The 25,000-nt window shown below is 34.6% G+C and overlaps 1 protein-coding gene across 1 annotated transcript in view; it reads right to left on the bottom strand.

The window, feature by feature from the left end:
- Positions 1 to 12,185: 12,185 nt before the first annotated feature.
- LOC137654268 (enterin neuropeptides-like) overlaps positions 12,186 to 25,000 on the bottom strand; it is a 188,419-nt gene continuing 175,604 nt past the window's right edge. The window contains exons 2-3 of the mRNA XM_068387894.1: positions 14,454 to 14,543; positions 12,186 to 13,552 (exon numbers count right to left, since the gene is read on the bottom strand). Coding sequence (XP_068243995.1) covers positions 12,798 to 13,552; positions 14,454 to 14,535 — 837 coding nt within the window. The 5' untranslated portion in view covers positions 14,536 to 14,543 and the 3' untranslated portion in view covers positions 12,186 to 12,797. The remainder of the gene's footprint in view (positions 13,553 to 14,453; positions 14,544 to 25,000) is intronic.

The following is a 25,000-nucleotide window of genomic DNA, read 5'->3' as shown; positions in this document are numbered from 1 at the left end:
AGATTGGGATATGTGTCGAAGGAACAAACCTATTGCAAATCAGAAGTTTAGTGTAATTCCATACAACTAGAGTGAAAGTTTGTCTTGCTAAAATAAAAAAAAAAATAGTCTGTTTTAGTTGTCTTTGTGTGTGTGTGTGTGTGTGTGTGTGTGTGTGTGTGTGTGTGTGTGTGTGTGTGTTGGTAGGGGGCTTTGTAATATATGCTTGTTTTGTAATAAAATGTAGTTTCTTATGTTGCCTAATTTAAATGGACAACACCCATTCTCCGCGGTCTTCGTTTCTTAGAATATGACTTATAAAGGTAAATTCATTTAGTTGTCCAAACCTTTTTGAAAACAAGTCGGATAATTTGTGTTATTCTCGTGATAACATTTTCTGAGTTGGGATACCTTAACGTGGTCAAAGAGTTTGCATTGACACGATCAGCAAATCTGTACTAGTCCGGGCCACCCATAATAGGTTGGCTTGCTGTGAGCGATCAGAAGCAAATCTCATACCATCACCCATCCGTAGTGGCCAGCGTGGTGATGAAAGCTGGCCAAAATCCTGACATGGATATGTTTGAGACCCTTGATTGTCCAACAGTAACGTGACAACACATCGACCCCGTCAAAACGAATCTCTCAAATTTGTGTATTTTTTGTATTTTTTTTTTCACAGCATTTCTGAAACACAGGTAGATAATTGGTAGCTTCTATTTACATCATCTTTGGATAGATTTTATATCCTCCACATTGTGACTGCTGTCAAGGTGGGAATTTTCTGTAAGTTACGTGCGCCACGAAACGTCCCTCCTCTTTTGGTGTTAGCGTATTTCCCATTAAGCCACTGCTTCTCACACATAGAGCTACGCTGTTAAACTCTGCTATTGGGATTGCTATTTCATTATATATATATATATATATATATATATATATATATATATATATATATATATATATATATATATATATATATATATATATAATGTGTGTGTATGTTGTTTTACGCTACACGTCAAAAATGACGGATAAATATTTAGAGATATGGACACCCGCTCCCTCTCTCCAGGGTATGACTACTACATCTCCCCCTATCCGAGGGACGGGAAGAGCTCAGTGTAACCGGGAAGGTTTATATATATATATATATATATATATATATATATATATATATATATATATATATATATATATATATATATATATATGTGTGTGTGTGTGTGTGTGTGTGTGTGTATAATAATAATAATAATAATAATAATAATAATAATAATAATAACAACGTATGTAGCCAGAGACTTGTTCTATATTATACTGTAAGCTATAGGGGAGATTGTCAAGCCTAGAAATTTCCCACTACTTTCATTTCACGTGATTCATATGATATATATATATCATCATCATCAGCAGTTGCTCGTCCATTGCAGGACAAAAGCCTCAGACACGTCCTTCCACTCCCGTCTGTTTATGTCAGACTACCCACATATCTTCTTCTTCTTCTTCTTCTTCTTCTTCTTCTTCTTCTTCTTCTTCTTCTTATTATTATTATTAGATAAGCTAGAACCCTATTTGGAAAAGCTCCCCAATCCATTGTCTTGTCTGTGTCTGTGTGTAAGGTTTTTCAAAGTGGCAATTCAGGTGTAGGCCTACCGTAGCCGTATTCTCGTCTGCAAGTAAAATTATGGGTTTAAATCTACAGTACACAACTATTACGAAGATCCTTTTGGTACAATCCTGCGAAGATTGATGAAACAAAGGTGCTTAATTTTTTTTCCTTTTCAAAATTCTGTGTGGATGTTCTTGAAAGATCATTCTTTGTCTAGTTTATGTGTCTGGCCAGGCCGCCAAGTCCAACCTACCAACGCATCTTTCGGTCCACAGATCCATAGTAAAAGACTCATTCATTACCTCGTTTGCAAACAGTAATCTCTCTCTCTCTCTCTCTCTCTCTCTCTCTCTCTCTCTCTCTCTCTCTCTCTCTCTCTCTATGGGCAGTTATAGAACCTCGGCTTCTGTTGTGCCTGTTTACTTACCAATGAACTTGACACTTATATTAGTCTGTTACCACAGTTCTAAAAGGATATATATAACACTTTTACAAGGCTAGCTTAGAGATTCATAAAAAACGGCCGTGAGAAAAAGGACGATGAAACAGAAGCAGAAGCATCCATATTCCCAAAAAAATCTCCAATGCTGTACAGAAATCCCTCAATTGTGGTCAGGAATTTCGTATGATTGGCCTTGATTTTAGTGCTGTCTTTGACCGTGTAAATCACAAGGCCCTTTTTTTTCAAACTCAAACAGTTGGGAGTGGGTGGGTCGTTTCTTAGCATCATTATTGAATTTTTAAGTAATAGATCGCAAAAAGTTGTTGTTGATAGGCACCTTAGTGAGTATAGTGATAATTGGTGTTCCTTGGGTGGTGTTCTTAGCCCATTACTTTTCATACTATATACACATGACACGTGGTTTGGCCTAGAAAACAAGCTTGTTGCATATGCAGACGATGCTACACTCTTTGCATCAATTCCATCTCCTGAATGTAGATCTGGGGGTTGGTGAATCCCATGATAGAGTTCTAGCTAAAATTAGTGTATGGTGCAAATTATGGGGCATGAAGTTGAATCCTAACAAAACTCAAAGTATGATTGTAAGTAGATAAAGGACAGTGGCTCCTCAACACCCAGATCTCGGCATTTATATGTGTCTATAACTCTGTATGACTTTTAAAATTCTAGGTGTGATTCTTGACAGCAAATTTACTTTTGAGAAACACATTAGTTCTGTGTCTTCTTCAGTTGCACACAAAATTGGCTTATTGAGAAAATATTGTAAGATTTTCGATTATCAATATATTCTGAAGAAGTGTTTTAATTCTTTCATTCTACATTGTTTCGAGTATTGTTCTCCTGTCTGGTCTTCAGCTGCTGATTCTCATCTTAATTTGTTGGACAGAAACTTACGGTCTATTAAATTTCTTATTCCTGCTCTAGATATTAATCTCTGGCACCATCGTTCAATTAATTCGTTATGCATGTTGCATAAAATTTTTCATAATTCTGATCATCCTTTACAATAATACACTGACACCGAAAAACCTGGCTTATTCCATTCACCATTCTCCTCTCCTCAGCCATATAATAACACTATGCGTACCAAAGATATCCTGCAATAGATACCGCATGAACCGAGTCGGCATACGTGTAGACGACAGCCTTCATGGTCGCTCGCTAGAAATCCAGTTCTCACCATTGTTTATGGTTAGTTTGCTACTAGTCCAGGAGCCAAGGGGTATTTTCAATGTTAAGTGGGCCCCAAAATAACCCACATGATTTTGATAGAGGACCACATGGGGCATAATATTAATGACGGTGCTTAATCTGAATCATGGCAATTTTCTCAGTTATCTTGGATTTGTCAGAAATATGAGTCCCTGAAATGAGCTATGAATGACTGGTGAAGCTACTTTCGATCGCTATAGTCAATACACTAATGGAAATGAATTACCACTCAAAAGAAAGCCCAACGAATACTCTTCAAGACTGGCCTTAAGTAATATTGATTAGCCAATTAACTTATTCAATAGGACTGTAAAGACAAAGGTATATATAAAAACTGAAAAATCTACAGATATTATAAATGAAAAAAAAAACATATGGACTGAATTAACTATTGTTTTAAGTCTCTAATATTCATGGACATATATAAGTTTTCAAAACTACAGCCATAATTTCTAAATTATTTGTTAATATGAAAAATCAGCCCAAGAATATGGTGATTTTACTGATATATGAGATAAATTCTGTTACACTTACTTTCAACTCTAGAACTTAAGGTACAAAAAAAAAATATCCCCATTATCATAATTTTTTCTTTTACATAGAAAATAGGTTTATAAGGTCAGTGGAAATGAATCAGGAAGCCCTTATAGACTAAATAAGAAATTAAAAAAATATGCCCACCGAGTGAAAGAAAAATTCATAATGGTTTTTTACACTAATCTTTTAGCCCAACCATCTAGATTATTACATCCTTTATCTGAAGTTTTTCACCTGCAGTACCAATAGCATATTAGTGTATGTTATCTGCAAACACTTCGGTTAGTGGCACAAGGTTTGCATTTACATGGCATTGGAAAGTCATCTGGAAGTAATATTTGGTATCATTCTGGGTCAAGGATGCCGTCAGCAGTATTGTGGCCAAAATTCCTTGAATCAAGGTGCACTTTCTCCAGAAAGTGTAATTCCATGTATGTCCCGTAAAATTCTCGGAGAATCCGCCCCTTGATAGAGTGATTGCTTAGGGTAGGTAGAGGATGGTCTTCTCATTGTGGTGGTAGGTAGTATCGTAACTCATCCAGTGTTTTGAAGGACGTTCCAGACTTGTTCATATTCACTGGAAACTCTTCTGTTAATGCAAAGTCAGTGTCATTTGGGAGTTTTCCAATATTTAGAGATGGTGACATGGTTTCGCTTTCAGTCCAGTTGTTTTTGTGTCAAATTTGCTTGTCAAGTCACAACCTGTAAGATGATGCAGTGCCACAAGTACTTTGCAAGTTTCTGTGCCTAACCCCTGAGCTAAGATACAAAGAGGAATATATCTGGTAGTATTTCCCACATCAGCTCTGATCCGCATTTTTCTTAATCTATGGCTCTTTAAGAGATCCCAATAATTCAATCTAAGGACCATGACGTTCATATCATCAGATACCACAGCTACCCTTTTTGCTTCATTACACGCTGCTTGGGGTATAATCCGCACATCGGCTTCTTCCAAGTTAAGGTATAATTCAGGAACAGCTGTAATACAGATATTGTGAATAGTTTTTCATGATTTGTTGTTACTGGAGTGACCCACCGACCTAACCATAACTTTGTTCTTGAAATTCTGATTTTGTATATCACAAAATAACCCTGGTAATTTGTCTTTGTTTGTGACCGAGGACCAGGAGTCTATATTCGCTGGTAACTGTGTCCCTGTATTCACTTCATTCAGGTCGATTGAAGTACAGCTACAGTATTCATGTATCTCATCTTCTTACTTCCTTAAATGATCCATCTTAATTTGCATTAAAGACAAAATCAATGCGCTCTGAGTAGGCTACTTTCTAATTCCATAAGTGAAATTTAGAAACTGTGAGCAAAAATCTCCAAATGTTTTCAACTTTGACAAACTCATGTGGAGGAAACCTCCCATGGCAGCAGTGATGCTTTCTGTATTAAGAGGAATCCACTGTCTTGTGTAAGATGTTTCTCTAACTCTATGCGTAGGTCACTTTCATTTGGTTTCTTCATCAGCCCATATCCATCAAATTGGTAGCTACCCTCAACCAAGTCAAATCTCAGTTAGTACTTCATATCATAGTCTCTTAGCTGGGCCATATCAAAGAGTTTCTGAGCCTCTCCGAGTATATTTTACTTTGTCTTTTCCTTACTCTATTTTTACGTTTCTCGTATTTTATAAATCTGAATGTTTTAAGGTTGGTCCTGTGAATGGTATCGAAGGTAGATGTTTGTTTTGTCACAAATCTCTCTCTTCGAAAGGTCTCATAATTTTTGCTGGTGTTATCATCAAACTTGGCAAGACTGTAGTGAACTTCAACGGACAAAACCTTCTGGTTTGACAATGTAGCGAAGGTTCAATTGATTTTCAGTCTTTTTTCATGGATATTGACATTGGGTTATCGTGCTTTCTGATGTACTCTTTCACATCATTGATCACAGTTTCAGATCTTTATGTGACTGGCTGATTAAAATCATGGTTTACTATAAGTTTTATTTCTGCTGTAGCTATATCACTGATTTCACATTGCAAATTGACCCCAGCCAACATCTCATGATATATAATCTACATTGTTGAAAATTTGCTATAAAATAACGGTAAAAATCCTGGAATAAATGTTGCAAGGCATATGCCATTTTAAGAACGGATGTATTGACGTAAAGGAGCAGTATTACAGTCACAAAGCTATAAAAGTTAATAACAAAGTAGGGTAAAATTATGTTCGCTAGTATTTTACTGAAATACAGCTGAGAACAGTATATTTTTTTCAGAGAATTTCTGAATAAAAATATGTTTTTTTTAAGTGTACAACAGAGCAATAAATGGTTCCATCTTTGTAGAATCAGTAATGCCACCTGCACTGTTCTAAGATTGGTGGATAATTTTTTCAAGACATATCAACACCAACAGTGTTAAATGACCCTTCCACTTGCTTTAACACAAACTTTCCTGCTTTGAAGTTTCCATATACTTCTGGAACATTCACCTGTAGCTTCCTCATATCATTTAGGTATACTGATGCCCATCGAATATAGTGGATTCTGTCACACTCAGCAAATAAGGGTACAGCAGCTTGTACACTGTAGAGGTGCAATTCACAATTTCCTTCTCGGTCAGCTCTCACAAGATCTTTTAGCACATTTATTGAAATTATCAAGCAGGGTTGATATTGGTGATATGAAGGATTCTGGATATTCCTTACTCAAGTCCCTCTTTTTCTTTGAAACATCTTCTTTCATTCCTTGTAGAATATTTAGCTCATTCATGTATTGTCACAAAAAATCTGCTCATTGTAGTCTTTCAATGCATTCAGAAAGCATAGATAGTACCTTCAGTGACATCCTACTGTGGAGGAAGACTTTTTTTTTGACAGATTTTATATATTTCTTTAGATTTTTACATCGTAATTCTTGTTTAAAATGTATTTCTCTATGAATTATACTTGTTTCTGATTTGTTGGATTGACTGCTTAAAGCATCTGCTGACCTGTCTTGCATGAGAAGGATGACCGCTAGTGGTTGCCTCTCCGTGGTCAAAACTATCGAACGCCCCTAAAGTGAATTAGCTGGTTTAAAATTTTCTTAGAAGTGGTACATGAATTTGACTAGTTGTGCTGCTATGTCACATTGGTATCTGAGAATCTCATCATAAATAATTGTTAGCCTAAATTTATTGAGACTAGAAAAGAGTGTCATTGACCTACAGGAATTGTAAATTGCTTCTGAATTCAGCATGTGGAGAGGCGTGCGTTTTCTACCATTATGTAAGATGTAGAACATAACTGATAGAGACAAAATTTTCTTATATTTAACAGATTGAGAACCAGAGTTTTCCTGTTGCTCAATATTGATTAGATTTTCTTGCATGTTCTCTAGGTCAAAAGAGCTGAAAAATAAACAAGGCTACATCATTTCAGATTAAAATGTCATTGTACCCCTTTTCTAGCTCACTTGCATCACAAAGTTGTCATTCAAGTGAAAGTATTGTTTCAAAATAGTCTCTCTCAATTGGGCACCACATCTTTTCATCACATTATGATCTGACCGCTTACGCTCATTTACTACATTTAACTGAGGTGCTTGCTCCATGCTCTGATATACATGATTGTTTCTCATCTTTCCTGATATAGTTATGAAAGCACATTTTATGACAGTACAAATTCAGCTGTAAAGACTTCATTTGCATCCTGTAAGTCACAAGCTCTGTTAAAAACGTCATCCTGGAGAACTTAAGATGCAATCAGAATTGCTTCTGCACGATTTTTCTTTCAGATATTCTAAATTTTTCATACTCAAATTTGTGTTTAACTTTTCCACATATAACACATGGTTTTGAAAATATATACACATTAATGGGCTTAGTTCCTGGTTGCGTGACTCAACCATTGATCGTCTTGTCTTCCCATTGGGATCCACAGAAGTATTATTTAGTATAAATTTCTCAAGTCTTTGTTTATGCACATAGTTTTTTATAACAGTCATTGTTAACATGATATGCAAACTTTATGTGATCAACCAACTAAAGTCTTTCATAAACTAAGTCCTTCCTCATGCCGGCAGCTTCTTGCAACCATTCTTTCCCGATTTCAGTATTTGTTGTACCACCAAGTGGTTGATCTTCTGGCATATGATGCACCTCTCATGCTCACAGACCAGGCATTGAGAGGTTGATGTCCTTACACATTTACTTGACCATCCATCTTAATCCAGAAAGAAGAACGGAAAACTATATGAGCCTGGCGAGCCATTACGCTCACACAATATTGATTAATTGAAAAGCCTTAACTACATAAATTAGTTTTGAATTTTCATTCTCATTGAATTGAAAACTTTTCTAACGTGTAGGTAAATAGTAGAGACTATTAGAGCAGGAGTTAATCCGTTCCGTGTACAGTATTTTGTTTAATTCCTTTTATTTATATCCATAGATTTTCAGTTTTTTATATATACCTTTTTTGTTTACGTTGCTGTTGAATAAGGTAATTGGCTAATCAATTTTATTTTAGGGCAATATTGAAGAGTACAAGCTTGGCTTTCTTTTGAGTGGTAATTTATTTCCATACGTGTATATCACTTAAGTGATATATCGATCGAAAGTTTCTTCACCCGCCAATCATAGGATCTTTTCAGGGATTCACATTTTTGACAAATCTATGATTTCTGAGAAGATCACCGTGATTCAGATGAAGCACCGTCATTAATATTATGCCTCAAGCAGTCCTCTATCAAAATCACGTGGGTTATTTCGGGGCCATCAGAACGACATGGCTAACTCACCCAAAAATAGATTTTTCCTACGTCAAAATCCGTTATATATATATATATATATATATATATATATATATATATATATATATATATATATATATATATATATATATATATATATATATATATATATAATATTAATGATAAATCTAATAAATCTTGGAAAACATAAAATGTAAGTCTGGATGACACTGAAGATCAATGGTAACCAAAACAGGATAGGTAGTAGGTTGGCCAGGGCACCAGCCGCCCGTTGAGATACTACCGCTAGAGAGTTAGGGGGTCCTTTGACTGGCCAGACAGTACCATATTGGATCCTTCTCTCTGGTTACGGTTCTTTCCCTTTGCCTACACAGACACCGAATAGTCTGGCCTATTCTTTACAGATTCTCCTCTGTCCTCGTACACCTGACAACACTGAGATTACTAAACAATTCTTCTTCACCCAAGGGGTTAACTACGGCAATGTAATTGTTCAGTGGCTACTTTCCTCTTGGTAAGGGTAGAAGAGACTCTTTAGCTATGGTAAGCAGCTCTTCTAGGAGAAGGACACTCCAAAATCAAACCATTGTTCTCTAGTCTTGGGTAGTGCTATAGCCTCTGTACCATGGCCTTCCACTGTCTTGGGTTAGAGTTCTCTTGCTTGAGGGTACACTCAGGCACACTGTTCTATCTAGTTTCTCTTTCTCTTGTTTTGTTGAAGTTTTTATTGTTTATATAGGAAATATTTATTTTAATGTTACTATTCTTAAAATATTTTATTTTTCCTTGTTTCCTTTCCTCACTGAGCTATTTTCCCTGTTGGGGCCCCTGGGCTTATAGCATTCTGCTTTTCCAACTAGGGTTGTAGCTTAGCAATTAATAATAATAATAATAATAATGAAAGAAATGAATTACCAAGAGTTAAAGTTGTTGAACGTATCTGTGAGACTATATAATATAAACAATAAGTAGTTTTTATGATAATCGCATCAAAACTCTACATGGTTATCGTTATGAAAGTGCAGATTTGGTTTTGCAGTTATTTAAAGAAATCTATAAAAGAAATGTAATGGGGCCGTGTAACTAACTGACTAAAATGTTTTATCTATACTTGGCGTTAACCTTATACTCACTGCATCTTGCGTTAGCCGACTTTGACAAAGAATTTCTTTTGTGAATGACGCGTATTAAGCAGTACTACCGGTTCCAAAGATAGAAGTAAACATTTCAATAATCGGTGGTCAATATGCATCTTTTGAAAACAGTATTTCTGATGTGATTCAATTTTAAATGGCCTAAAAGGTATTCTAAATTTAAACTCTTTCCTTCTGATGGCTAGTACTTTTAGGTATATAAATGTGATGGCTTTTTCGATTTTACAAGTATTACCTGAGACAACATTGATGATGGTAAGGAAAGTAAATCCTATCTCATTTAAAAGTTTTTTTCGTTACTATTGGGACAAAAGATCTCTCTCTCTCTCTCTCTCTCTCTCTCTCTCTCTCTCTCTCTCTCTCTCTCTCTCTGTTTTTTTTATAATGTTTTTTGTTAGCTTATTTAGATCTACAGTTACTGATTAAAGAATGATTGTTATTGGGTTTATACTTATTCTTACTGTTGGACTATTTGTTTAGGGGTTAGATTTTTTACTGATAGTTGTTTTTTAGTGGGTTTAGACCTATCACTACTTATGATTGCTTTTTATAGTAGAATTGAATCTATCCTTCATAAAGCGGGATTATTTTTTTTTTACAGTGGGTGTATGCTTATCCTTAATAAGGATTCAAGAGAAAGCATTCTAAAAACGCCCTTTCTTCAAGTTTTCATTTCTTATTACACATGCGTTTATGTTTATCGACGCAGGCGCATATACATAATTTCAGAATTGAGACATGAAGCATTGAAGAAGATTTTAAAGCATCATGCGATTGAAATACTTTCTTTAGTTAAAAAAAGCCTCCGTATATGGATGATGGATGCAAGGTACTACCGGAATGAAGGTCAGCCCTCGAGGCTTTTCCTTAATGAAACAATCTAAATTGGCGAAAGAGTATAATTGATCGTGTTTCAAATTCTACGCTAATCAAACTGCTTCCAAGTTGAACCATTTCAACATTTCATGACTGGTCGTTGTTTTGATGTCAGTCTACTGAAGTCAATCGTAACGGTAAATGAAAACAATCAATCGATAATTGAAGGGATGGCATTTAAATAGGCAATCCCGTAGTGGGGAGAACCATTAGTGCACCATATGTGGTGTACTGTTGGTATTACTAAAATCTTTGCCGTGTCTCATTGGCCTCGAGCTGTATCCGTGTTTAGCCTTTTTACCTCGGTTTGTGCTTCCTTTCCGCTATCTTGCTGTGCAACCGCTTTTAGCACATTGCTCGAAACTCAACTGTAGGATTTTCCCCCAGTCTCACCTCGGTGCTGAATGGCTTCCCGGTTCCAGCTCTGAAAAAAATTCAATTAAATCTAAATAAGCAAAATAATATAAACATTGGTGTAAAAGAGAAAATATTTAAATTGATTTGCTTCACGTAGATTATGGTCACCACCTAACAGCCTTAAGATTACACAGGGATATAAAACTTCGTTGGGAAAGTGTCTGAAATTTTATTTTTCGGTATTTTGTATATACATTTTTTCATGGGTCAGAACCTCCACTCTATATGTCTGCAAACTGGTCCTTGATAAACATTTAAAATTACTGCATCAATTTAACACTTATATATCACAATACCCATACCCCATCAAAAGTGCATTCTGAAAACGGAGAGAAAATAAACGCTTATTCTAAACGTTATCAGATAAAAATACCAATACTTTTGGATGTTACACTCTGAGAATACATTTCTCTTAAAGTTTGGAGAAAATAAAAACGAAACTTATCTCAAGAACAGATGTGAGATCATTAAATACATCAAAGCCTCAGACATTCTTAATTAAGTGAGAACATTTGATAAGAAATAGATTGAAGGAAAAAAGATCATGCATAGATGAATAAAAAAGTCTTTCAGACTCTTTGAAGCTTAAATGGGAAAATGACGTAACACTCGCGATATGTCCTTCTTACCTGCAATGCGGCAAATGACATGCGAGGCCACTCAAGGACAAGGAAAAGGTCGGCTAACATTCGATCGTGATTTTGGAAATGTGGTCACCCTTAAATTACTTAGACATGAGGTTCAGAAATGTGTACAAAGAGGACAATGCCGGTGCTGCAAAACAATCTTCACCTTTTCGAATGCAAAACTTTTTGAAAGTTTCATTTTGCATTGTCTTAATATTCCAGGCGGTGTTAGGTCTCAGAATAAACATACATATTAAATCTAATTTATTTGCAAGATGATCCTTTAAAGAAGAAAATTTAGAGAAAGTAAATCATCCCGGATTCTGGCAAATATACGACTTATATGTATATCAGCTGAGTCAGGACAAAAATTCCTTTTAGCTTTGCAAATATCTGTATGCAAATAGCTTATTCTCAGGCGCGACCAATTATAATTCTTTTGAATTCAAAGTGACAAATTGCTTTGAGGATGAAGTTTGGCATAGCTAATTGTCCGAATCCTTTCGCTATGGATGACTGGTACAGTATATATATATATATATATATATATATATATATATATATATATATATATATATATATATATATATATATATATATATATATAAATCTGCTTCTAAGAGCGAAATACTTTTGCCATATTTTTTTTGGCTACAGGCCTTAAGGGTGTGCCTTACCTTTAAGCGTTTGACTGTGTTTACGTTTACACAAGGGTACACAAAGCTTACACAGATAACATAAGTAGGTCAGCATTTCTAAATTACCCTATCATTGAGATTTTAACCGGTGAACGTTACTTCTATTAGATAACATTGAATGCATACTTGCCATCACTCGTCACCCCTCCTCTGTGTGTCGAGTGATGATTATATGTATCGAAATTAGGTCAACATTGGTCCTTAGCACAAGGTCATTAGCCCTTATACATAAATTGGATATGGAATTTGGCATCATGAATCACAATAAATGATAAGAAAGGTAAAAGATTTTTCCTCGTGTAAAGTCGTGAAACTTTGCTCTTGAACCCACATGACTTTTCTTTTTGTAAGGCTCCTTTGTATGACAATCTATAATCTAAAGTAATCACGTTTTTGGTATCAAGCTTTCAATAGCACATGATGTGTGACCTCTGACCGAAACATAAATCCCCAGCTGCTCCACTAAAGTCTCTTATTAACACCTGAAAGGAAACAATCACTATGAAACTCCTTCTAACCGAGGAATTCCGATCCCATTGCCCTCTTACCGTATAGATCTGTAAGTGAATTTACGTCTTCGTCATAGTTTCTCTTCCCAAGAAATTCTGATCCCATGGCTCTTTTGCCCAAAAATTCCGATCCCAAGGCTCTTTTCCCAAGAAATTCTGAGCCCATTGCCCTTTTACCCAAGAACTCTGAACCCATGGCCCTTTTGCCAAGGAATTCTGAGCCCATAGCTCTCTTTCCTAGGAATTCTGAGCCCATGGCTCTTTTACCTAGGAATTCAGATCCCATAGCCCTCTTCCCTAGGAATTCTGAACCCATCCTCTTTCCCAAAAACTCTGAACCCATTTTCTTTGACATTAATAGGGAGAAGAAGTTTTTCAAGCCATCACGAGTAGCACTTGGGTAGTATCTTGGAGCAAATCTCTTTACAGGCGCAGAGGACATGCCATTCTGATCAGAGGGTTCGACGGTGTTTCCTTCATTGTAGTCGTACTGACCGGTGAAAGTGGGCTGCTCTTTTCTAAGGTCATCCATTTCTTCCGCGTTGTTGCAGCCTTCGCATGACTGGTTACTTTTGTCCTCCAGACTGACTACAGATCTTTTCCCCAGGAATTCGGAGCCAAGTCTCCGAATTCCCCTGTTGAGTAACTGTGGTGAGGACTGTTGGCCATCGGTAGGCGACATTGCTGAGAGAAGGTAGTGAAGCATGGATTTATACGGGTATTCTGCCGACCTCTTTTCCACCAGTGGATTCGAATCATCTGGGAAAGAAGAAAAACATTAGAGATGAAAAGGTTAATTGTTGATTACAAGATATAAGGCTAGAATTTATAACAAGAGTATGACAAGGGGGATTTGTCTAAGTTGTCTTAACATTTTTAGAGAGGCCATTGAATCTGACACCCTTGTGTTATTAAAAATGTGTTCAAGATGATATGACACAAAAGTCGAGAAGACACATTCACTAAGTTGAGCAAAATTATTTCAACCTTAGAAATAACATTAGTTAAAAAAAAAAGACTATGTGAAGAACGTTGTTATTTACTGCAAAGCTAAGATGTAATTATAAGTTCAGCGTAAGTCAAATTGAGAAAACATAAACTTCGTTGAAGTACTGAGATCTATAGAATTTCAAACTCAATACACAAGTTTAAATTGTACAAAGCATTTCAATACCTATTATAACTTCCTCGGAGATTATTACACACGTTTAGAGAATCATGTTAAATCGGTTGTTTTTATTGAACTGTTGTCCCTAAAGTATATTCTAAAGACTCTTAACCGGCCCTGGAATATCTTTTACTTAGGTACCTATAATGAAACTACTGTAACTGAAATCTTCAGCTACAGGCTACATTTGTTTTCATAAAATATCTTTTCATATAGTATGATTTGATATTTTAGTTATCGTGGGAGGTTGTGATAACACGTTGATTAAAATGGATAAGTGGGAAATAATTCTACAAACGAAAATCAAACAAGGTGAAAAAAATGCAAGATAACATTTCTTTCTAAAGAGAAAAATAGGTAAACCATTTACCATGAACAATGGATTGGCACGATATAAATGTTTTTTTCCATTAATAAGAAAAAAAATCAGTTTAAAAATTTGACAAGTAAAGAAAGCCTAACTTAACCCAGCTTAACCTACGTTGGACCTACCTTGGTGGAGCGTCGGGTGGGTGGCGCAAAGAGTGCAAAAGAGAATGAGACTCGGCAGGACACATTGCCACCCTGTTACCATCCCACTCCCTGTAACGGAAGGAACAGTTATTAGTTAAATCAAATGGTCGTCAAAGAGAAAAAAAAAAAAAATAAAATAGATTCTTCAATCGAATGAGTAAATTTCTTGCATAGGTTTTGCATAATTTTGGTATGTTGTAGCGAGTTTATATGTTTTTGTAATTTAGCATTTTGATTTAAAATTTGTCTCGTCTCTGTGTCTAGATCCGTCAACGACTTTTTTTTTTCACTACTCGTCTGTTATGATTTTTTTTTATTTTTTAACACGACTCGAGTACATGCAAACTTCGTATCTTGTTTTACTAACTTTTACTAAATAGTCAGTTCCATGACTGGTAGTGAGTGGGTGAGTGAGGGAAATATTGGGATGAACAAGAATTTATCTCCTGAAAGAAGAGAGGTTTTAGTGGGATGGAATGGAGGTGTACTGTAGGTATTGCTCAGTTTTATCGGATGTTTGTGACCTTGGGTTATGATATATGTTTCTATTTCATATATGTTATAAAGAATTTTGTGTATGTTTTATTAAATTCTTCCAATATTAATGTAGTTCGCGGCAAAGTTGTTCATGAGTGTAAAACGGTCAGGTAAATAAGCATAATAGTACCCATTTAGTTCTCTGAAGTTGATATTCGATAGAAACGTATTTGGCATGTTTGCTTTCGTGTAAAATACTGTGGTAGCACCTATAATTCAGAAGCATCTACCATGGAAAATTATTTTGGGTTATATAGAGATAATACATAAGTTTTAAACATCAAAATAGGAAAAGATATATATACACAGTGAATGCTTTCAAGATGGGAGAGCACAGAGAGGTCAAGAAAAGTGTCGAGTCATCCATTGTGCAAAAGTTCCTGAAAGAAATTACTTTGTTATATAAAGGTACATAATCAGAAAGAATGACTTAATATACATTACGGAGCAGCCAAGAATTGTTACAGGGATGGATTTTTACGTGAGGTTTTTAACTCTGATCGAACATTCAGAGAATATGTTTCCACCCACCACCAGGCTAGAATTCTCGGGGTGAAAGGTTCATCTAGTAACAAATTTAACTTTTCATTTGAGGGTCTTAGGTTCATTCCTGATGCCAGGTAGAATTTTATTTTTATTTTATACGTGATTGTATGTTCATTTTCAGGCAGGATATAAAGTTAGCCATGAATTCATATTTTTCTTTTTATTAGTGAAGCCACACATTTTAAAGAAACAACTTTTATGATAGAAAAACAAATCTTATTTTCTTTATTCTTATTGTGGAAAATTGGTAAAAGATAAAGCCATATAATTTATTTCTTTCTAAAAACTACGAATTTTCTTAAATGACTTTGACGGGGAGACAAAATAAATAATAATAACAAGATAGCAGGTTGGTAGCGAGGAAAACTACTTTCCCCGTTAGTTTTCCTCTTAGGTAAATACTCCAGATGTGAGAACGTATAAGGTTTTCCCATCTGGAAGGTTCTGTGGCTTTTGTGCGATACGTCCGGTCTCTAAGACTGCCGGTGACAACCACCACCTCCTTGGAAGCGGAGGTCGGTCTAGGGCTAGGCATTTTGGGTGGGGTGGGGGACGGGGGAGGGGTGACATTTAGAAAGACCAAGACAACTTGGTATAAGCTAATCGATCAGATCTAATGGCACTCATAGTTCTGATATAAATGTCTGTTCTTATGTTTGATTGAACGCATGTTATATGTAGGCTAGTTTGAATGATATGATTTTAGTACAAGCTTATATTACTTTAAAAATAATATAAACTAAATTTCTTTTCATTTATATGTTCTTAAGGATGTGTCTGGATTTACGATGTCTTGTTCACGGCTCGGGGTAATGTATCTCTCTCTCTCTCTCTCTCTCTCTCTCTCTCTCTCTCTCTCTCTCTCTCTCTCTCTCTCTCTCCGATACCGAATACACTAGTTCTGCAATAAAGCTTAGTTGATAATTAAATGTTGGAAAAAATTATCTCTCTTCTTATTCAGAAAAGGGGACATCATAAACTTGACACGGAGGCATTCATATTACTCTTTTTAATCCGTTCATTTGAGAGTCTTCTATTTCTTATAGTACACTTTGTTAACATCAATCGAGAGAGAGAGAGAGAGAGAGAGAGAGAGAGAGAGAGAGAGAGAGAGAGAGAGAGAGAGAGAGAGAGAGAGAGAGAATTATCCTTTCATGTACGTACAGTAGTTAGTTGTTGTCAATGTAGTATTTCATAAAGTTTTCGTGTAATTTTGTTATCATAATTATAACAAATTAGCCTAAAACTAGTACTAAGAATATTGATCAATTAATTGATAACGGGGAATTGAGAATATAGCGAAGCGAATATATCTGGTTGTACTCGGTGACATGTCATTAACCACAATTAAGAACTTGCATTTCATTAATTTCGAATAAGTATCTGCATTATATCTGATGCATTGCAATGTTATATTCATTTGTTATAGTTATATTCTTTTGTTATAAGAATAAGTCCTAATTTCTCGAAATACAATGCACAAAATAGGTCATATAAGTGTCATAGGATGGTGAAAATAGAACAGAACCTGGGTGACATTGAGGAAATCGAAATTGGTGTAAAACTGGCAAGAAACGATTTAAGACTAGCAGAACACCAGATGGTGGATTTTACAGTAATGAATCCTGACAGCATTCATAGGAATGTGTTGTTCAGCTCCAATTAGGTTGATAAAACGCTGTATACTGTTTAGCATCATATATAATCAATATGATTAATACGATCATAATAGTTATGGAAACTTCCACTAAACACCTAAAGCAATATAGAATCTTTTTACCGATAAAGAAGCTTCCGCTTAACTGAGGCAGACACATCTATTTTATCAGGAATGAAGCATCCACTTAACTGTCACAGACACTTTCATTTTGCAAATACTGAAGTTTCAACTTATATGAGGCAGACACTTCCATTTTACTGATACTGAAAAATCCCCTGAAGTGAGCCAAACTCTTCCATTTTACCGATACTGAAGCTTTCACATATCTGAGATATACACTTCTGCTAACTAATACTAAAGCTTGCACTTAACTGAGGCAGACACTCCCATTTTACATAACTGAAGCTTGCACTTAACGGAAACAGGCACCTATATTTTGCCGATGATAAAGCTTGCACTTAAGTCAGAAAGGCGCTTATTTTACCGATAAGGAAACTTGAACTTAAGTCAGACAGAACCTTACATTTTGCTGATATTGAAGCATGCACTAAACGTAGACTGACGCTTCCGTTTTACTGATGATAAAGCTACCACTTAAGTAAAACAGACACGTTCATTTTACCAATACTGAAGGTTGCACTTAACTGAGACAATTCCATTAACCTACAGTATACTGAAGCGTGCATCTAACCGAAGCAGATGCTTCTATTTTACCTATAATGAAACCTACTCAACTGAGACAAACACCCATTTTAGCGAGAGTGAAGCCTCTATTTAAACTGAGACAAGCATTTCTAATAACTGCTACTGAAGTTGACACTTATCTGATACAGACACTTCCATTTTATCGAGACTGAATTTGCACTTAAGTGAGGCACATCTATTTTACAGGTATTGAAACTTCCACTTTACTGAGACCTAAAATTTTATTTGATGGACTTAAGGTTGTGCCTAACTGAGACAGACTCTGAAGTTTGCACTTGACTGGGACAGACACTTTCATTAAACACTAATGAAGCCTGCACTTAGAAAAGACAGACACTTGCATTTGCCGACACTGAAGCATCCTTTCAACTGAGACAGACACTTCCACTAATTAATACTGAAGCTTTCACTGCCCTTAGACAGGCACTTCCATTTTTTCCGGTAATTTTACCAATAAAGAAGCTTACTCTTAACTTAGACAGACACCTCCATTTTACGGAGGCTGAAGTTTGCTCTTGACAGAGACAAACAACGCCACTAACCGATACTTAAGCTTAATCTTAATTGAAGTAGTCACTTTCACTTAATCGGCACTGAAGCTTCCACTTAACTGAGACTGACGCTTTCACTAACTGAAATCTATGTATCTACTTAACAGAGGTAGAAGTGTCTACATGATATTAATACTTTCATCCGAGACAAAGAGACTTTATGTAGCCGGGATAGGCTTAGTATAAATAGCCTACTATCGGTTAAAAACTTGAAGTACTCCTAACTTTACGTTAGTAAATCTATTTTTCTAATTCGTAACTCTTACATACATCCGAAGCTTTCATATGTACTCCTCGTTAGCCGAAGGTAGACCCTCGTAGGCCCACATAATGTTCCAATGATGTGGAAGAACAGCAAGAGAAGACATTAATTGCACTTGATCGGGCACATTGATGGCGAGTTCTCCACATCGGGTTTCTCTTCTTCTATTTCTTTAGTTTTCTCTTCATCGCCGGCTTTTTTCCTCTTTCTATTCTTACGTGATAGTTTGCATATTTCTCTCTCTCTCTCTCTCTCTCTCTCTCTCTCTCTCTCTCTCTATGAAGGGTAGGACCTAACTACATAGTAGAAAATAAATCTTACTGCCTCTCAAAGCAAGGAATATTATAAAATCCGGGAAAACCGAAGTAGGAAGAAAATTCCCAAGCTGAGCCGTGTAAGCGGAGTATTTCTGAGTTATATGTTGTAGCGGAGACTGGTGTCATAGGTCGAAAATATGAATGAGAAAATTTGGAGTTTTCTTGTAATTTTAAAATTGATTTATTTAGAATGGCTAATTCCAAACTTGATGGTATCAACCAACATGAAGAGAGTTGTGCCAATAATATGTTTTTCTTTTACTATACAAAATAATATTATATGGAGGATATGGATTAATCTAGAAATTGATAATAAGGACGCCACGATGAGCAGGGAAGATATGCAACTTTAAACATTAGTAAGGTGTAATCACGCTTAATTAGGCCATTGGAGATTATGTTGTGTTAATAGCCTCTTCCAAAAGACCATTATCTTAGGACTTAATATTGTTAAAAGAATATTACTGTGGGCATCATATTATTAAAACTTGGGGTAAATATGTTCTTGATTATTCTGGAAGAAACTTTTTCACAGATATGGTTTTGTCTAGTGTAGTAACTTTTCTTTTTCTTTTTTTCTCTTAGATCATAGTAATTCTTATTAGATAATTTCAACATCAACTAGAAATACATCTAAGAGTATCCCTTCCTCTTTCCAGAGATTCGAATAGACATAATCGGATTATCGTTCAGCACAATGTCAGTGTTCTGTGGATTTAAAAGACTAACAATAGTTTATCATAAAAGAAGTATCAAAATGTCACGATTTACATTCCATTGAAGTTTCATAAATAAATGTTTTATTCTAGCTCTCCAAGGGATATCTGAAGTACTACGCCCCTTAAGGAGGAATACCAGAGGTACACTTATATTCATAATTGATGTGCAGAGGCTATTTTACAATTTAATTCGCAACAGGCTTATTACTAAATTACAATTGATGACATATTTCTGGCCAATGTTTTAATTGGTATGATTCAATACCTACGCTCGGTATATATGTCAAATATGTCTTTGTAAGATCGGAGGATAAAGTGTCGATAGACAAAGTTTTGAATGACGAACTGTGTAAGAACAAAGCGTCGAACAGCCAAAGTTTCGATAAGGCAAATACTGTAGTCGAGCGAACAGTGTGTAGAAACGTTTCAACTTTGAGGAACATGAACAGGTTAGTGTAGCAAAAGATTATTAGTTACCAAACTATGTAAACATTAATTTATTGAGTTTCTTATATAGCGAAGTATATAGTTACTTCAATTATCTAATCAATCACTAAGTTCAATTGGTCTTTGCTCCACATTGGCTCGTTTCAATAGCAAAGGACATAACTACTTGCTCTTAGTTACGCACGTTACCCATTTTGGTGAGTATTTTGGTGTTACTTTAGTCATCTAATTAATCACTTGATTCTAGTCAACACTATGTTTGTTGACACCTTGTCCATTCGACGCTTTCGATGTTATGTCCTTCGAGACAATATGCGAACGCTTTATGCAATCATGAAATCGCAAATGCAAATTTTATGAACGTGCATTTATGCATGGTCCTTGCATTCATTCATTTGGGATGGGTTAGTACCGACATATAATCTGGTACAGCATCCCTCATAAATTCCTGACATCATAATTGAAAGTTTGTGGTCCTAGTATCCACGGGCGAGGATCGATTGATAATTTGGAGGGCTTGATTCCTGATATGGATGGAAGATCCTTGGCCCCTACATGCATGTATGAGGATCAAATATCAACTATGGGTATGTAATCCCATAGTTATGAGTAGTAAAGATGATAAAATAAGATCCTAGTTTTACGTAGGTGGGTGGTGTTTGCGAACAAAAGCTCTCTCTCTTTCCATACCAGTGGCTTTCTCCTCTGCCTTTACTCCAAACACCCTTGTATAGTCACCCGGGCGTGATCCTTCCGATAATATTGTAAAGAGATAAATCGATGGCCACGTAAGGATGTACCTGAGCTCCAGGAGATCGCAAGATTCGATGCTCTTCGAGGCGGAGGTGGATTTGCACAAGAGCTAAAATAAGATCTATCCATTTTGGATTTACAGATGTCAAAAGTCATCGCGTAAAGGGTGTTCTTGGGCATTGAAGTTTTGGTAAATGTGTTTGTTGTCTTCATAATTTTTCTTATAGAAAATGTACTTTACTGTACATTCAAAAGTATGGAAAGGCTATACAACTTAGGCTTAGAGTAAATATTTTCAAATATGTGGTCTATCAAAGTTCGGCTGTTCTTTATATCTTACGCCTTGTACTTAAACGTTCATATATATTGTTATAATTGGATTTAGTTTGTTAAGAAAAGGGGTAATGCAACTATGATCAAGCCATTTCTCATGTTCTCTTGAACTAGTTATGCTAAACTAAAGTGGGCCGAGTAGCAAAGGGTTCCAAAACTAAACAATACAGTTGGCTGTTTTAAAATACTGTAATGCATTTGAAAGATGATCTTTTTGCTTTCTGTTTAACCTAGTGACCGTAACAAAGTCACGTTGTGTACCTTTATAAAACTAGTAAACAATATATTTATACAAATGTTTAGCAGAGACGCATTTATAATAACAACACGGGTAATTCAAAACTGTCTTAAGAGTCCTTGGGACGACACGGTTCCACAGTTCCACTTCCACCCTATTGTTTACACTGTAATCGCGGTGCAGGCGACCCGCAGCTCGTCATCTCGATCGAAATGTGTTTTTTTTTTCATATTTAGTGCGAGATTTTCATGCGTTATATCGGGTTGTATTACAAGCAAAGAGTGTTTTAGATTCCGTCTCTATGCAAGCGCATTATGGACCTAAGATGATCGATTAGTGAAGCACAGCGTCGAGCTGATGACATGACGTGATTCCAAGGTAAGAGTTGCCCTGTCCTTCATAAACTCTATCGGTTGGAGAATAAATTCACGTGATTATTGTTTATTAATAATATTCAAAACATCGAGACCAATACTAACCAAGCGAAATTGGTGTTGACGGTATTTGTCAGGTTAGGGTTATTTGGCAGTTTATTGGAAGGGGTTTGTTTGTATAAGTGACAGAATATTGAGGAAAAGTGTTGTTTCATTAAACATTAGAGGATTATAGCTTAAAATGAATTTTCATCTATGTATATGCATATGTGTGTTGAAAAGGCCTTTAAAGTCTTATTTTTCATTTCAAAGGGCCTGTTTTGCATTAATGGCAGAATTTTGAAAGAAGTCATTAATATTGGTAATAAAATGTAATCATGGTTAATTATTTGGGTCGGATTTTTATATCATCGATAAGACTTGGCCCTTTCGGTAAACCTTTATGAACACTGCATTTGTATGTATTTTTTTTTTTTTTTTTGGTGGGGCCGGTTTGGGGTTGTGGTCAAATTTGTTAGTAAAGTTTCGTTTTTTTTTCTTTAAGAAAGTAGTTACACCACAATGGAGTAAAATTAGGTTACTTGAGTGTTAGTTAGCGCTAAGAATGATTAAATTATAATTCGACAACGAAATCTTATGATCGTAGCCTATCGTTTGTATATCCTCTTCTTTAATAACCTTGTTATCTGCTTTTGATGTATTATATGCTTTAGGTATTTTATTCAGAATTGAATGGGAAAAAATCTTATAACTTGATTATTTTGAATGTATTATGAAGTTTTTGTTTTCTTTTGGTGTGTTGTTACTTGTTCAGTGACTTTGATAGCTATACATACATACATGCATAAATAGATTAATATATATATATATATATATATATATATATATATATATATATATATATGTATATATATGTGTATATATATGTGTATATATATGTGTATATATATGTATATATATTTGCATATATATAATATATATATGCATATGTATATGCATTTGTATATATATATATATTTATATATATATATATTATATACAAATGCATATACATATGCATATATATACATATATATAATTTATATATATACATATATATATATATATACATATATATATATATATACACACATATATATACATATATATATTATATATATATATATATATATATATATATATATATGTATATATATAATATATATATATGCATATGTATATGCATTTGTATATATAATATATATATATATATATATATATATATATATATATATATATATATATATATATATATATATATATATATACAATGATTCATGGGTCCTACCTACGGTTGTTTATGTTGGGATTGAAGTGTCTTAGTAAAGAATCATGATTCACACTTCTCTCTTAGGTCATGACAATACAGGAAGTATGGTATGCTTAATAGTTATTTTTGGTTTATAAATACCCTGTAGAAATCTTTATTCACAGTGCAGTATATATAAAAAAACCTTGTCCCTGTTCATTAACTTTATTGAGACGAGCGTGAATGATGTTCCTCTTAACCCATTTCTTGTATGTTTTTGCATTCTGCCGTCAAACATTGTATAAATATTAGCAAAATTGGTGAAAAAGATTAAGTACTGAGTTTTCGGGATCGTGTTTTATTGCCTTAAAAAAGTAAAGATTTCAATACTGAACGCATTTTGAAACGATAAACAACTTCTTGATGCAAAGGTTGCCAGTAAGATGCGTAGGTGCAGTTAACATTCGGTGACTTATTTTTGCACTTATTAATCCTTTTTATTCTTTCTGTTTAATTCAGGAACTTGAGGGGTTGGGTTGGGGGCTGGTTAATAACAATATATCACTTGTTGTGTCCATAGTTTTCTTTTATTGCCATTGCTATGCTAAAGTATGTAAATTCTATGTTCTTGATTATTACTAGCCATAAACGAGTCTCTCTCTCTCTCTCTCTCTCTCTCTCTCTCTCTCTCTCTCTCTCTCTCTCTCTCTCTCTCTCTCTCTATATATATATATATATATATATATATATATATATATATATATACAGATTCATCATAGTCACTTAAATTCGCAACTTGTATTCTGATTATGTTGATCAGCCACATGATAAAAGGCAAAACTATGCTTTACAGATGTGGAAATGTTAAATGTAAAGGTATTGTCTCTTTCATCTATTTTTGTTTTTACTTATTCATTCAAGTACACACAAACGTACACATGCACACATATATGTATATAAATGTATATATGATGCATGCATACACAAACACACACACACACACACACACACACACACACACACATATATATATATATATATATATATATATATATATATATATATATATATATATATATATATGAAAATGACCAAACTCCAGCCATAGTAACGATCATGTCTTAGGCGTTGGTCCTGCAGTGGATTAGAAACTGTTGTATTTGTTGTTTTATATGTATATATATATATATATATATATATATATATATATATATATATATATATATATATAGATATGTACATTTATATATATTTATATATATAAATTATATATATATATATATATATATATATATATATACATATATATATATATATATATATATATATATATATATATGTATATATATATATATATATATATATATTTATATATACAGAAATTAATTTTAGGCTTAGTTCCTGTTGTATATAGTTGTTATCTTCTTACGACAGCATTCTTTATTCTTAAGGTAATTAGGAAAGTAAAACAAAACTTTTAAGTTCTTCTGTTATTCTCTGCTGACAACTTTTTCAGCCATAATTATAGTTGTTTCTTCAAGGCCGTCGTTTCATGCTGCATCTTCTCTTGGAGCTGATAAAACCAGTCTTCAGATCCTGTGGAGCTTCATGAAAGATTGTCCTCATATTTCGAAATTAATTTCAGTTTTCACTTCTATAAAAGTTAGGGACAAATTTCAATTTATATTTATGATATTTTATTACTAAATTTCAAAATTTCGACATATTTCAACTGATTTATTTACTTCATTACTGTAATAGCATACAGGTGTAAATGTCTAAATTCAATTACATGT

The sequence above is a fragment of the Palaemon carinicauda genome, chromosome 15 (genome assembly GCF_036898095.1).
Source record: "Palaemon carinicauda isolate YSFRI2023 chromosome 15, ASM3689809v2, whole genome shotgun sequence".
NCBI classification, from domain to species: domain Eukaryota; kingdom Metazoa; phylum Arthropoda; class Malacostraca; order Decapoda; family Palaemonidae; genus Palaemon; species Palaemon carinicauda.
Note: the sequence above shows the minus strand (reverse complement) of the source record. Positions and strands in the feature narration are given on the sequence as shown.